This window comes from Phallusia mammillata, chromosome 4, assembly GCF_965637545.1.
Source record: "Phallusia mammillata chromosome 4, kaPhaMamm4.hap1.1, whole genome shotgun sequence".
NCBI lineage: Eukaryota > Metazoa > Chordata > Ascidiacea > Phlebobranchia > Ascidiidae > Phallusia > Phallusia mammillata.
In genome coordinates, this window is record NC_137255.1 from 5,719,643 (window position 1) to 5,735,725 (window position 16,083).

The 16,083-nt window shown below is 36.7% G+C and overlaps 2 protein-coding genes across 2 annotated transcripts; both read right to left on the bottom strand.

Annotated features, from left to right (window-relative positions):
• Positions 1–433: 433 nt before the first annotated feature.
• LOC145224017 (histone-lysine N-methyltransferase SUV39H2-like) lies at positions 434–8,628 on the bottom strand. The gene is made up of 8 exons (XM_080090433.1): positions 8,094–8,628; positions 7,711–7,875; positions 7,110–7,304; positions 6,000–6,217; positions 4,927–5,080; positions 4,302–4,454; positions 3,750–3,891; positions 434–2,449 (listed from the first exon to the last, which is right to left on the bottom strand). The coding sequence occupies exons 1-8, from the start codon at positions 8,433–8,435 to the stop codon at positions 2,283–2,285; spliced, it is 1,536 nt and encodes a 511-aa protein (XP_079946559.1). The 5' UTR covers positions 8,436–8,628; the 3' UTR covers positions 434–2,282.
• A 204-nt stretch (positions 8,629–8,832) lies between these two features.
• On the bottom strand, positions 8,833–15,418 carry LOC145224851 (NACHT, LRR and PYD domains-containing protein 12-like). Its single transcript, XM_080091449.1, has 9 exons — positions 15,320–15,418; positions 13,112–14,886; positions 12,459–12,620; positions 11,598–11,750; positions 10,997–11,164; positions 10,778–10,939; positions 10,391–10,552; positions 10,138–10,299; positions 8,833–10,066 (listed from the first exon to the last, which is right to left on the bottom strand). The coding sequence occupies exons 1-9, from the start codon at positions 15,405–15,407 to the stop codon at positions 10,031–10,033; spliced, it is 2,868 nt and encodes a 955-aa protein (XP_079947575.1). The 5' UTR covers positions 15,408–15,418; the 3' UTR covers positions 8,833–10,030.
• Between the last annotated feature and the right edge of the window lie 665 nt (positions 15,419–16,083).

Sequence of the window (16,083 nt, forward strand, 5' to 3'; positions counted from 1 at the left end):
GTTTCTGTTATTAAGTTCAGTATAATTACCCCTGTAATTTTGTTAAACGCAGCAAAGTTTAAGTTGCTGAGTCAGAGTTGTATAAGTCGGCCTGGGTTCGGGCTTAAGTTTCTTCCCAAAAACGGGCCTGACATTACACTCTGTGTCAGTATTTTTTTTTGTGGAACAAATTTAACTAGCTAAGTATAGCCAGTTGCTGGACCTGACCTAATGTCAAACAGCCCTAAACGCCTTGTTTAAAACCAAGTGTCTATTGTGTTTGTTGCCTTGGGTCTTTCTTGAGGCTTCGATGTATAGGCCTGTCAATCAAACTTTCGGGCCTCAACGGGCTTCTCAAAACCGATTCGGGTTCGAGCCGGGTCCGGGCTCCAATTTCGGGCCCGTTTACAACTCGGTTCTAACTCCTATTTCATAGTACAAGCGTCAGAAAGTGTCATGATGGTTACGACTTGTTTTCGATGCAACCAACCAATCAGCACACAGAAAATATAGCGGTAAAGTGAGGGTACGTGTTGCATAATGCGCAATTGTTTTTTAAAAACAAAGACCAACAAACACCGCTTGTAAAAATTAGACAAATGTCACAAAAAAAATGCAACTACCCAACACCCAATAGGGTTCTTGAATCTTTTTTAAGCTGGAAAGTTTGAGGCAGATTCTAAATCCAACAAAAGCATTTTTACGATATATGACACAAAGAATTATGCGACCTTCTGATAGGCAAGGCATTTTTCTGTGGTGTAAGAAATGTTATTAACTATCCCTGCTTAAAAATTGCAGGTAAAAACCACACGGCGTCCACATCAAAAACAAAGCACGAAAGGACCAGTTAAGTAAACAAATAATTTTTTCGGATCCAAGAAGTCACATCTGAGGTATGATAACTGGCCAAGCATACATCTTTAGCTAATTTTCAAGTTACGGTCAGATCTTTTCCGCATCTGCAGTTTTGGTGGCGATGTACCTACTGAAGCTAACAAAGGACCACCAAGCAGTATTTAACTTGCAAAATTGTGCAAGTTAAACCAAAAATACTCTGAGCAACACAAAAAGATATTGCTTTTTGGGTTACCCTGGTTGAGTGGAGTATACAACAAAGAGTGAATCAAGTATCTTACAAACCGACCACAAACTGCTTATTAAGGTGATCTAGTCAGTAAAGAGTATATTAGGTGCAATTCAAAATGATTCAAAGTCTTGTAATATCATTTTGTGTGGCCAAATTCGCCGGATAAGACAAGCAGTATCTTGTTTTTAGCTTATCTAAACGAAAAACGGCGTACTTTCTGGACACACGAGGGCAGCAATTTTGACCGATCAGGCTTGGTGGAGATGTGAAAGAAAATAAATTCAGACAATTGCACACGATTTAGGTTGACCATAGACGGCAGACAACACCAAGCATTACTAAACAGAAAAACAAATAAAAACCACGTCTATGGACGATAATGTCAACAAAACGACAGATAATAAAGTTGCCTATAGAAGTTGGTTCCACTGTCAACAAGCGACCACACGCCCAATAAAAACACACAGTACAGACAAATCCAGTTAATCGCATAAATCCTTTTTAATGCATAAGGATGGTAAATCCCAGCCTTAACCATTTGACAGGATTTTTTTCCTGTTACACACTTAAAATGGGTCATTACATGAAACAGCTTGGTGAATTGGTTATGAGACTAACTGGATTCATCTGTATTATAAATTGGGTACATATTACCTAAACATTGTTTAAAACAAATGACTCTGCTGGATTCACAAACATTGTCTATTATGTCCTGAAACGTTAAATGCAGAACTACAGAAGTCAAAAAAGGTTTGATACAGTGATGGGATTCAGATGGTTTGGACTGGTTCTATAGAACCGTCTCATGAAATTTTATGAGATCAGCGAACCGGTTAACATTACTGGTTACTGTCAATGGACTTTTTGTAACTAGAACCGGCTGAAAATATGAATATTGTGATAGAACCGGCGGAAAAATATGACTATTGTGATAGAACCGGCTGACAAAAAATTTGAATCCCACCACTGGTTTGATGTGTCTAGAAAACATAACTCTGTCCTTGTCATAAACCATTTTTGCTTCCACATTGGTATACAATGGACCCTTAAACTTAAATTCCAAAATAAAAAGGGTCGCTGACACCACACCGAACATTGGAGCCAAAAAATCATCAAAAACTATGAAAAACGTTCTAAAAACCAGTACAAAAGGGACCAAGGAAAAACAAATTAAAAAACCCAGGATATGTCAATGCTTATCCATGGGATAACTTCATATTAGCCAACCACGGCAGTTAGATGATCCACAAAGACATTTTGTTCGCTTCATAATTGATGAACAAGAGGATGACCTTGAAACATCAGATGCTGTGTCATCCTCGGCCATTAAGATCCCTGATGAAGCTTCAGTAATATTTGTAACAACATCTTCTTGTCCATCTGTAAAAAAGTTGCAATTTGCAAAAACAGTTTGTTTCTACTTTTTATCGTTTCTACTTATACTTTTAGTTGCACAAAGAGAAGAAAAGTTTATTTCACAGCTAAAGAGAGGTACAGTTGGGAAGTTTTGAAAATTTTACATTAGGAACTAAGTTTTAAAGTTAGTTTTATTGAGTTTTTACCGTAACTCTGATAGCCCTAACCATCAGCATTTTTAAAGATTTACCAATTTAATAGGTATTTGTGCTCTTTGCAGCGCCTAGCGAAAATTTGCTAAACATGGTGTTAGAAGTCAGTGTGGTGTTTGAAGATTTTTCAATTCTAACAGGTCCCCAAAACCACTCGTTTAATTCCAACAAATTATGAAGCGAAGAAGCCCCCTTCCTCATTTTACAACCATGCCTATACAGTTTGTATCAACTTAAAAATGGGCAAAAGGCCTTTTAGAGACCCCATAAAACAACACACACAAGAAAGTATTTTTTTCCATGTGGCATCCTGTTAACATGTATGTATGTAATGAATGTACAGGAAATACAAACAAACTTTACATGTTTAAATGAGTTTCATTCAGGGACACAAGGTAACATCTAATGTTACAGGAATTGCATGTCATAGATCAGACCTGGTAACAAAAGTCGCATGGTGTTTTGTCAGATATTCATTTATCAATTGTGCTAATTTAAAATATCACAAACAATGGAAAAACCTTTGATGTGTTGTCAAATCAAAATTGAGATGGAAATGTTGTGCACCCCTGGTCTAAAGGAATGTGGTTGGCCACATAAATAGCTATTTCAACATTAATTTATGCTTTCTTCCTGCAAGTGTATATCAGATTACAGTTGACTAATTAACAGTTACCATTTGTGCAACATTATAGCTGATTTTTTGGGGGGCATGGGCAGTCCGTTTGAAACCATTGTTTCTATGTTTTAGGCCAGTTCGTTCTTAAACATTTCAATCTTGTTACGCATTAAGTAGCTGATTTTTTGCAACATTCTTTGCTGGCTAAAAACTCTCTTAATAAATTTGCAACATTAATGTAAAAAGTAGGTATGTTTTTGGACTAGTGAGATTAGCTCAAAATGAGGTTCTAGCATAGGCATGTCCTGCATTTGCTAAAACAAAACTAAAAACAAGCAGACTTTGCAAAAAATTCACAGTACAATTAAACATCCCAAGGGTAACTTTTTACACTGAAGATTTTTACCATTCAAATCAATTCTTAATGTTAATTCAACGGTTTATTGGCTACTTTATAATAATAATAAAACTAGATAGATGTGACAAAACCAACCTGTCATGTCACCAGTCATCTGATAGTCAAAGGTAAATTCTTCATTGATGGCAATGTTTCTTCGTGCAAATAGAGCAATGCGTGGAAATGCAGGGTCAATGTTGTCAACGAACACATTGTAAACTTGTAGATTTGGAGAGCACTAAATACACAAATAAATGCAAATAATGGTAAACATTCAGGCAGACATGCTTGTTTTATGACGTAACAAAAACTATGCAACAAAGGCATTTTTTAATCAACTGTATGTTAATTTTAATTTTTGATGCAAAATGGTTATGTAAAGAAAATTCGTATTTTTTTTGTCTGAACTTAGATTTTAATTAGTTCATGTTTGCAATATGAGCGCATCAAAAACGTTTATTGTTCTGATATAGAGGTCTCTTTCCAGTTATATTTAAAATGAGTGCGAAACTGTATGTATATATATATTATATATATATATAATAACATTTCAGATCTGTCTACTACAGACATGTAGTGCAAGATTGTATGTGCAATGAGAAAAAAATGTGAAACTTTCTAACACAAAAATAATTTATCCATTCATACCGAATGATTAACAAAATGTGATATATTTCCATAGTTTGTAGCATCCACAGTGAGTGGATTTTCCTCATCATAAAAGTCGAGATCAAACAAATAGGTAATTCCAGCATTGTCATAAATCTTTCCTCTTATTTCCGCTTCATCATTGGTTATTACCTTAAAAACAAATATCATATAAGCAGACATTGGAACTAGTGATGTACTGAATATTAGGTTTGCTGAATGTAGTTGGCCAGTTAAGCAATTTTGATTAGATTTTGGCTGAATAATTTGTTGATTCGGCCATAAACGAGCCTGTTTCCAAAGCAAAAACAGTGTCTTTTTCACCTAAATGTCTTCTACAAGCAAAAAAGATACCACATTTGCAGACATTGAAACTGGTAATGTACTGAATAATAGGTTTGCTGAATTTAGTGGGCAGAATCAGCAATTTTAAGAAGGATCAGATTTTGGTCTTTTTCGCCTAAATGTCTTCTGCAGTATACATTATTTAAACTACACAAAAACTAACATGGCATCAAAAAGTTTCATACCATTATCATTTTGTCCACTTCTGAAGATCAGTAATTTATTGCATACTTGTTTTACCAGACACAAGATGCGTAAAACAAATGAGAACCGAACCCACCTCGCCAACATATTCCATTACAAATGTTCCTTTCATCACTGGTTCTAGAGCCTTTACACCCCAACCTTTGCCATTGGAGGTTCTAAATAAGGACATGGCGATTTGTGGCCCTTTCTGGACAATGCGATTGGGGCAGCTTAGTCCACATTGGCATCTAAAAAAAAACAAAAAATTTGGGTTATAACTGGCTGTTAGGTCTGGGCATTGCAAGGTCCACAAAGCCACATACGGCCCTTTGTGGCACCGACCAACCTATACATATGTCATGCATGGAGTAAACATGTTTACATATTTCCTGTCTGAAGTTTAATTGCAAAACAATAATATCAAGTTTTGTTTATTTTGTTTTCATTGCTAACATTTTGTCAAAATTAGTTCAATTTTTACGCTGCCTTCAAACATATTTTCGGTTTCTCCACCTACTGAAAACAATTGCCCACCTATATATACATATATATGGCATGAAGTAGGGTGCATAAAGGATCAAAATAACATATGCAGTTTGTTACAAACCACACTAAACACATTGTCTGTTATGAATATCAAACAAGACCTACAAACCAAGTATATATATACTGAAACAAAGTGCTTTATGACTGGGCAGAGTCTAGGTTAGTTTTAAACCACAACATAAGCCACATGCGACTGGTATTCCACTAACTGGTATGTACTATCTTGGTGGTATGTCTAGACCTGCTGTGTATGTTACAACAGTGGTTCTCAAACTTTTTTTATTGCTACGCCCCTCGAAAAGTTTTCTGGACTTGCGACGCACCAGCAAATAAAAGTTAATGAGGAAACTTAATATTGAAGTTGTGTTTATTGATACGACAACAAAAAGCATCGAAATGGAACTATTCTGCGACGCCCTTGGAAAATTGAAACGACGCACCAGGACGCCGCGACGCATAGTTTGAGAACTACTGTGCTACACATATAAGATCTCATGGCCATTTCGTCCTTAGTGCACAACCATGTATAATATATCAAAATAAATACTGACAGCACACAAACCAGCATACCAAAGCTTATTGTATAAAAATGCATTGGGAATAAAATAAATCGATGCATACCTGGAGTTGCATTCAAAAATTGGCTTTCCAGGTTTCAATTTTACCAAGCCATTTTGGTAAGCAGGTTTTCCTTTGTGTGTTCCAGGACAGCACTCTCCTTGCTCAAGGGGTAGTGAGCAACTTCCAACACAGTCACAGCCGATTAAGGGGTCTGTGGGTATGTTTACCCCGATTCCCGCAATATTTTGCTCTAGGTATATGAAACTGTCTGGAAGGGGCTGAAAGACAAGAATTGAACTCATTTTTGAAATCGAGAAAGGTAAAGTGTTTAAGAAATGTAATTGATACACACGAATGAGAAATATATAAACCTAATAGTTTTTGGTCCACTAAAGCAGTGCTCTTCAACTTTTTTTGGTTTGGTGAACCCTTAAAGTTATTGTGACGAACTCATGCACCCTGATTGGTCTCGGCGTACATTAAGGGGCAGGCACATTTTTGATGAAAAACTTTTGACGCAAATTAACGTCAACCGCACATGTTTAAAGAATACAGAGGTTCATTTATACATCAGTTAAAACCTACATGTTTTTTCTAATATCCTGAAAGTCAAAATATTAATGGTTCATTAAAAGTGTGTGATGCACCCTTGTATACCCTTTTGTACTGGTGCACCCTATGCATATTTTGGTGCACCCTAGGATGCACCGTGCACACCGGTTGAAGAGCACTGCACTAAAGAGTAGGGTAACAATTTTCACTATCGAGCAAAACCATCACAACAACAAATGATTTTAACCTCGGTTTACAATGATAATATGTAGGCAACATAATAAGTCGTTTCTGAACAAGGTTTCTTCAAGTATGCAAACAAGTTACAATTACCACTATGTTTCATCACTCTGTTGGTGTCAGTTTGCAGCCAGTAGCCACACAAGCTTGTTGTGTTTTTGATGCTTTTGCCATTTATGGTAATATCCTGATGAAAGTGTCTCGCATAGGACGTTGAAATGTTGGTTATTTTATGATAAAAATTGCTGGTGGAGCAATACTCACTTATACATAATATATGCCTGGCAGCAACAGCCAACACCAAATACCCTGTTTAAACATTCATCTATGTACACAGGTTGTAGTAATTAAAGGCTTTATCTAAAGATACACACGAACCTCAAGGTCCACTTCATTTTCAATGGCAATTAAAGGAGCACCCCTGGTGATGGCGTTCATTCTTGTTTGCCATGCCAGCAACTTGGCTTGTGCCTCTTGTTTTCGCAAAGCATATTGTGCTTGAAAGCGAAAATTATTAGGAACCATGTCATAGAGGTGCTGCAATAAACGTTTCTTCCGTCTTTGCTTTTGCAACTAAAAAATACAAGTTCAATTTATTTTACACAAAATTTCTGATTAAAAAAGTACATTTCAGTATGTTTAAACCTCAGGCGCACAGAATAATACAAGAGTATTCATGAGTTTTTGGACCATCAGTAAAACTAGATTCTAATCTTTTTTTGCAAAATATCTTTGTAAAAGCAAACCTAATACTTAATCATAGATTTAAAATCAAAAGCTCTTTATATGTCGTTAAAGTTAAAAATAAAGGTAACTTATGGTATTCTTACGTATTTAATAAAACATTTTTACAAGTTTTAAATTCACTTTATTATATATTATAGTGTTATAATTATTCTGTACTGTTTAATACTTAGTAGAAGTACATATGGGCTGCAAGCTTAAAAAGGTTAAGAAGTGCTGTTCTAGTTAAATGTACCTGTGACCATGTTAACTTTCGGCTAGTAAGGAAATTGTTGAGTTGTTTCACATAATCACAGTGGAACTCTTGAATAAGTTTGGGACAGTTTAAATTCGATACACATTCCCAAGTGTTTGCTTCTTTAGGCCACCCGACCCATTTCACAAGATAATGGCGTTTTCCCTGCAAACAAAACTCAATTAAAATGTACACAACTTCTTTTGCTAATAAGTGTAAAATTACCAACAATATTTGCTTAGGAACATTATATATGGATCTGTTCAGAAGTTTAATAGTGAAAATATTATGGCAAGGGCATTTGCCTAAAACTTTGAAATATAAAACCTGTCATATTTTACGTCCATTTGGGCAGTTACTTTCACCATTAAATATTTGCTTACATTGGTAACTTTAAAATCAGCAATATATTCCACTTCAAAAAAGGAGCAAGATTTCTTCATTTTCGTTGCCTTTATCTGGTGTGCTTTTACCAACATTTTCTTGCACATTTCTGGTTTATTTTGTGTTTGCCTTTTTCCATTAATGGTGGAGTTGGGCACTTTGTTGTAAAACCATTCTGTTTGCGCTTGTGTTAGAGTTCGCTTAGGTTTTTGAGGTCCACATTCAAACGTTAAGCCTTGCTTTTGAGCCACATCTTGCAACATTTCCATAACCATTATACATGGCACATGTAATTCTTTTAATTGCCCGTGAAGCTTTGGCTTTTTTTCTGTTGGTTCCATTTCCAGTTTCCTTGTCTTTCAGTATGTTGTGTTATTTCCTGACGTAAAAACACCGCTTCTGCAGAAAGCATTCTAGAAGCGCTAACAACACATGACAATGCTTGCTGCCATTTTATGTTTGTTAAAGTCTGGTACTTACATTACTTTAAATGTCACAGAATATTAGTCACCACCTGCGAGATATACAAGTACATTTAGATGTGCCAAGGTGGACAATTTAAACGGGCTACTCTCAAATGCGAAATCTACACAAACTACGCAATCTACTAAAAAACTAATGTCGATGTTGGCGGTTAGGGCTATTAGGGTCAGACTTTTCAGAGTGTGGGTTTGCAATAACAATAACATTATAATTCAATCACATATACCCTTTTTGGGCTTAATATTCTTACAAGCGTTAACATGCGGTACCATACGGTGTTGAGTACTACCCTCAACATGTATAAGAAATAAGAATATAAAGCCCATGAAGGGGTATCTGAAATGAGATTAAATTATAGTGTTATTTTTATTACTTACCTTCACCAAGACCCTAAAGCCGTAACTATCAACATTTTAAAACGTTTTATAAGTAGATTGTGTAGTTTGCGTATTTAGCGGAGTCCAATTTAAACAATCAATACCGTTTTTAACATCTAAGACGCATTCTAAAGTGCGTGCTAAAACAACAACAAAAATAATGAATTCTTAGGCATTTAATCTGTATCCCAAATCGATTCGTCTGAACTTGCCCCGACCTTACATCATGACCTTATTTCTAACTCAAAGTTAAACAACAAAAGGCACAATCTGTGGCTTCAGTGATCAGTGCTAAGTGGCAAACCATTAACTTCTTTATTTTGTAAAGTCTCAAATCGAGCATTTTCGAGTTGCCACCAGAGCGTTGTTTTATAGAACGTAACATTTTGACAAAAAAAACTGGAAATTTTGAACATTAATTATCAAAAATAATCTTATCTAAATGCGCTAAAGCTCTACAAAGCAAACCAAAAAAGTCACGCGAAAATCTCAAGCAAACTTTCCCGCGTGACAACATAAACTCACAACGATTCATGGCGGTTCAGTCGCCCACAGATATCCGGTTTTTGTTGGCCTGCAATTTGCTTTGAAACAATTGGACAGAAATAGCACACCGGCTTTGATAACGAACATTTTTAGGAAGAAATAATTTATTTTCTCCCTTTTTTCTGCACCGATAAAAGATTTATTGAATTCAAGCAAAATTTTATTGAAATGCTTTTTATTCCAATATGCATTGAAACGATTACTTTTATGGATAAACAAACAATTTACACACTAATGCATTTATACAGCTACGTTTCGCTTGATAACAGTGAGCAGCAGATAACATTCTCGCACATGGAAAACGGTTGTCTAATCACGACCTTCAGCACTAAAAAAAATTCAAATTCAATTTTAGCCTATACATAAAGATTGATCACCAAATGATTCTTACAGACAAAACCAATCAAATCAGCAAATCAACAAATAATCAAATAATCAAACAAATTAACGACGCAATTAGGTTGGAAGCCAATAACTTCGATGATGCTTGTTGAAGTCTGTGCGGCTATTGAAACACTTTTGGTCTTTGTCTACAACTCCGTTTCAAGACCGTGTACCTTGCAAGTCTGTGACAGAGAATGGAAACTTGCAAATTCGGTTGCATGACTTTTAATGAAACAAATAAAAATCTACTTGCCTTATTTTTCTCAAGGCGCAATGCGTCAGTAATGGTTTGTACTCCAGCTTTAGTAAAGCATGACCTGCTGACCCATATATTCTCGAATTTGTGTAGATGTCGAGACATCACCTCTGCAGATACATCACTCATGTTCTCGCTTCTGATGCAGAGCCATTTCATCTAAAAGTCAAAAATAGCGAATCGTAAACTGGTGTTAAGTGGTCAAGTTACATTTTATCAACTATGGTTTAAAAACAGTTGAGTAACTTACTGGTGTTGCAAGTTTGTCGGTTTGATTCAACAGATTTTCAAAGTTGCCGTCCGTCACCCCGCAGTCATTGAGGTTCAGTGCTTCAATGTTGTGCACACAAAGGCATAGAAAACGCATGGCAGTTGTTCCAACGTAGTTATTACTGATGTTCAGCTCTTTCATCTGAGTACAACACAAAAAATATAGGCTTCAGTTTAATAGTGATTTATACCATCTGGAGTCTTTTTGGTCGAAATTTATACGTATAATGTGTCAAAGTTGCTTTCAAAAATAGTTTAGTTTTCAGCAATATTGTATTTTTTTTTTGCTCCTACCAACTTCTATGCATTTGTCTAATAACGTATTTTGCTGGTTGACTTAATTGCAAGCAAAGTGTGCGTAGTCTACCGGTATTTTAAGTGCCGCTATTGCATGCGCCAATGCTTCGTAATCGGCATCCTTCATGTCGCAGTAGTAAATCTTTAACCGTTGAATATTGTGAAGACATTTGGCAATCATCACAAATCCTTTGCGTCCAATTTTGTTTCCTCCAAGGCTAAGCAATTGCAGCTAAAAAAACATTGTTGAACAAACAGCAAAAGAGTGTAGCAAGCTATTTTAATGTACCGGTGTTTTAAGTTTTCCAATCGCAGTGAAGACTGATTCGAATTCGGCAGCATCACAATCGATGTCACTTTCTGTCAACCAGAGCATTTCAATGTTTTCCAAACACTGCCCCAACAACGCAGCGGATACGGTTCCCAGTTGGTTTAAAGCGATTTGTAACCACTTCAACTGTAAAATGCATGCAATGTTTGAAAGAATAAGTTACCAAAAGTTAAAAAAAACAGACGTATTAGTGGCGTATTTAGCAAAATTTTGTGTATTAACCCATTTTTTGTATTAATACATATGGGCTTTGGACTTTTTCGAGCCGGAACCGGTCCGAACCCGAATCATTTTTGAGAAGCCCGTTTAAGGCCAAAAGTTTGATTGATAGGCCATTAATAAAGAAGACATACGTAATGGACAATAATAGATAATGGCCTAAACAGTCGGTTTAGGACGGTTGGGCATTAGTTTAAGTCCAGCAAGTAATTAATTAGTTAGGTAAATTATTTCTTAGGAAATTATGGACACAAAACTAAAACCTTGTTGGCTTAAAAGATAATATGTTGAGGCTCATTTTAATGTGTTATCTGGCATGACACTAATATATTTGTTTTACCGGTTGCTTGAGGCCTTTAATCCGTGACACCAGAACCTGCATTCCTTCAGGGGGAATCGGATATCCATGATGCAAAATTCTTTCCACGTGACCGACGCAACGCGACAGAAGTTTGGCATCGATTCCTGTCAGTGTGAAGTCTATACAGCCAAGCTGACAAAAAAACGAATGTAGGTCTGCTAAGGTAGGAATTTTAATAGTGGAACATACAATACTGTATACTTCAAATTTTTAGCTGCTATAGAATCTACCATCTCGTGGTTAGGTGGATGGAGACTACAATAAACCCTATGCTTATTGATTTAAGTTATGAAAAACAAGTCCTTTAAAATTAGGGATTACATATTTTGCCCTTACACCAGTGGTTCCCAACCGGGGAGGAATTCCTCCCTAGGGAGGAATTTTATGAGTTCAGGGGAGGAATTTAATAAAAACTGCAAAAAAATTACATTGGAAATGTTATACAGAATATTTTTGTATATACATTATTATGTCCATTATAATTTGGACCCGGTTCACATTTGGTAAAGGATTCTGAATGGACATCCCTAATTATAAGGTCTATTTCAAATTGCTATAATTTTTTATGTTATATTTGTTTTTCTTCTTATGGGGAGGAATGAATAGTTCGAAAATGGGCGAAGGGAGGAATGTAACAAAAAAGGTTGGGAACCACTGCCTTACAGTATCATCGGTATCTTATTCAAACAGTTTAAATAATACACCGATGATGTTGTAAAGGCAAAATGTAGATATCTTAAATTCTACCGGATGAATGACTTAATGGTTTTGATGAGCTTGAATCCGGGAACAGACAATATTGAAGAAAGAAAAATCAAATGCCATTTTTTAAAAATATACCGGAGTTTTGCGATGTTCGATGCAATCCACAATTTTTGCTAATACGCTGTGATCGATGTCACAGTGACGTATGGTGAGGGTTTCTATATCTGCAATGTACTTTTCCAGGTAACCGACATGTTCACCACCCACAGGGGTTGCCGAAGTATGAAATTTGGCGATCTGAAGAAATGAAAGTGTAAAATTAAAACAACAGTAGCCCTAACTTGATTGCAAGATTGTGACAATCGATGGTGACATCTTGGAAAATTTTTCAGGCCTACCGAAGACTAGTTAAGCCACCTTCATATAAGTCTTCACAAAAAGGTCAAGCCCCCATCTGGGGTTCTACAAGAATACACAAAAAATGTTTGAAGAACGTTTATATGAGACTATGGCTGGAAGTGGAAGTAATATAAGACTGTGGCTGGAAGAAGGAGAAACAGGGAAGGTCGGTGAAAGTTACGCAAAAAACGATATGACTTTTTTTCATGATTCCAAAGATTAAAACTTACTGATATAAGATCACGATAAAAACAAAAGAAGCCAAACCAATAATAGATCTTTCCTAGATGTTGTTTTTAGATCTACGCAATAAGTCTTGTTTTAGATCTACGTTTTAAAATAGGCTTTCTTTGTAAACGGGTTCCGGTCGTAAGTAAAGGATGTGATACCTTATGCTTTGTTCCAGAAAGAAATTGCAGGAAAGATTTTAAACCATTTGGAACGAAAACGGCAAAGCTGTACATGGAACCGACGTTGAACGTAATCGCACGGTCCGCTGCACCAAGCACGTGACAAAGACACGCGACGTCACTTTCAGATATAATTCGTGAAAGCAAGATAGTCGAAGGAAGAGAGGCAGCTATTTCTCTTGTCAGATGATCATCGTTTGATTCCATTGCAAAGGTGCACATTTTAAATAGAGTTGTATCAGAAGGCCGGTTTCGAAACTCCTGCACTCGCTGAAACTCTAAGGAAGTATACATCTGGTGCAATGGTTCTGGGTAGTCGGAGATGCCTGTTTCGGCAAATTTCTGCATTGCGGTGACAACCGAATTCTTTAACAATTCCTTTTTGTTGTCGATGTCCTCTGTTGATATTTTGGGAAAGAATGACGAGAACAAACGAAAGACAGATTGATCAAAAAACCCATAGAGGAATCGAAGTACCATCTCCCATCGTGGTTCAGTGAAGTGGGAAAGCATTGACTTTAAATCTTCGACAGATGCCGCAAAAAAGAGATGCATGGCGGCTAGGAATTCTTGCCAGGTGAGATGAGTAAAGGAGAAGACTTTGTCACCCTCAAAGATGCGCAAATGATTCTTGGTAACTCGCAAAGTGATAAAAGTTTCGGCAGCTTTTAAATCACATCCGAGATCTTTTAACTCCTCAGCTTTGAATACAAACTTGTTTTTGAGCATTCCATTGAGCGCAAGCTTGGAAAGTAAATGAATGGCTGGAAGTTTGCCTTTAAAGTGGTCTGACCGAATGCAGTCGTCAAATGCAGAAGCGAAAGCACCAGTAACGGATAAAACATATTTTTTATCTCTCAGAGACTTTAAAGCTTGAGGTACAATCAACGAACAGAACATAGGAGTGGAACAAACGGCCTTCAAACCGCCAACCGAGTACAGTTTATCCTGTACTTGTTCAAATTCTTGATCACTCTGACACAACTTTTGACAAAAGAGCTCCTGAGAGGTGTTAGATAATCCAATTACCCTTGCTGTAAAGTGTGGTTTGTAATCAGGATGCAGATCATAGTAGGCACCAGGTCTTGACACAATCCACTTAAGTGAGTTGGGCAGAATATTTCCGCCCAGCAGATTCATCAGGATATGCTGTGGACTAGCAGCGTCAAACAGACCAACTTTGGGAACTCTACTATCAATGCTGTCCAAATTAGCCTCATCAAATCCATCCATGATAATGTGCACATTTTTTGAGCAAGATATCTTCTTCAGTAACCCTGTGTCTGAATCGGGGCTGTGTTCCCAGTATGGGACCGTACTGCGAAGAAGGAACTCTAGAACACTCATTGTTTTAGAATAATCCAAATCTTTAAGTGATATATAGAATGTGAAGGCGTCTTTGTTTTCTTGTACAGTTTCGCGCAAATACATCTTAGCTAGTGTTGTCTTGCCAATGCCAGCAGCTCCAACCACTCCAACTATGTTACCGTGCTTCTTCACGTATTCAAGACGTGACACATCATTCTTTGCTCGGGTTAATGCTTCATCTGCAGCATTAAGTTGAGCAAGGGGCAAAAGTTCGGATGCTTCGTATCTGGTCTGTTCATCTTCTGGTTGAGGCAAACTTGCAGACGTTCCGAAGTTTTCAAATGTTGGTAGGGTTGCTTTGATGACGTCAAGTGGGATAGGATCAACGTCCAGTGACCCGTAAATTACTTCGTTTTGCTCGTAAAGTTCTTCTTTTAAACTCTCTTCTGCAAAACAATAAAAACAGCTAAAAGTACATTTAATTTTTTGATTTCTTTGAGCGCAAGCATAATGCATTTTTATACAATTGATATACAGCAAACCTCGGTTAATCCGGACCTGTTTGGACCAAACAATGTGTCTGGATTGGGTGAAGATCCATATTAACCGATGTCGATTAGTTTAAGTCATACCACATTACAAATCATTTGTACCTCAAGTTTGTCCTAACAAGGCCAAAATTCGGATCAACTGAATACGTTTTAACCCAAGCTTACTGCATGACATATCAAAAGCTAGATATGATCAGAGGCACATAGGTTAGGAAAAAGACAATCCTGTGGGCAAAAAAAAAATATAAACTACCGATGTCCGTTAAAGCAGAAATGATTGGAAACTTAAAGCACCAGGCGATGAATAACGTAGCAAACCAATACATACCGAGGGCATCAAAATCCAACTGATTTGGAATGTGAAAATGCTGATGAATTTCGCTCCCGACAAACAGATTTTCCGCGTTCACCGTCATTTCTGTGTTGTGCAGAGCTTCCTTTGCACACAAAAAAGAAAAAAAGCGTTTAATCTTCACCACCAGTTGCTATGATTGCATTTACTAGGTTAAGAAAAGGTGTGATCTTGGCACAAACAATCTCGATGGGAATAAAATCGGCATGATTTATAACCTAAGGGAGCACAATAAATTCTTGTAGGTGTACACTGTAGCCTACAGGGTTAGTGCGATAAAGAAACATTGGAGGTTAATGCAACTGCCTTACGAACTTTAAGAGTTTAATCTTTTAGGGAGTAATTAAGGCAGCAAAATCGCCCAAAATAATGTTAATCATGTTATATTTGTTTTATTTCTGCTTTACACCGTTACCGATTTAGGGTTTTATTCATTTACCGCGTTTAGATTAGCGCTTGTTGCAACAAGCGTTTTTTATCAGTTTGCGGAACTAACGATCGATGCTCCTCTACCCCTGAACTGGCTGGTTCCAAGGTTTTTACCGTTAATTAATTTTACTGTATACAGTAAAAACATTGTATACAATGTTGAAAAAGTTAACATGGGTCGTAAGTCCCTGCTCGATCTTGACTGTTATATGTAGTGGTGGAATTCAAATTTTTCATCAACCTGTTCTATCACAAAAGTCATATTTTTCTGCCGGTTTTGTTACAAAATTCATTGACAGTAACCAGTAATG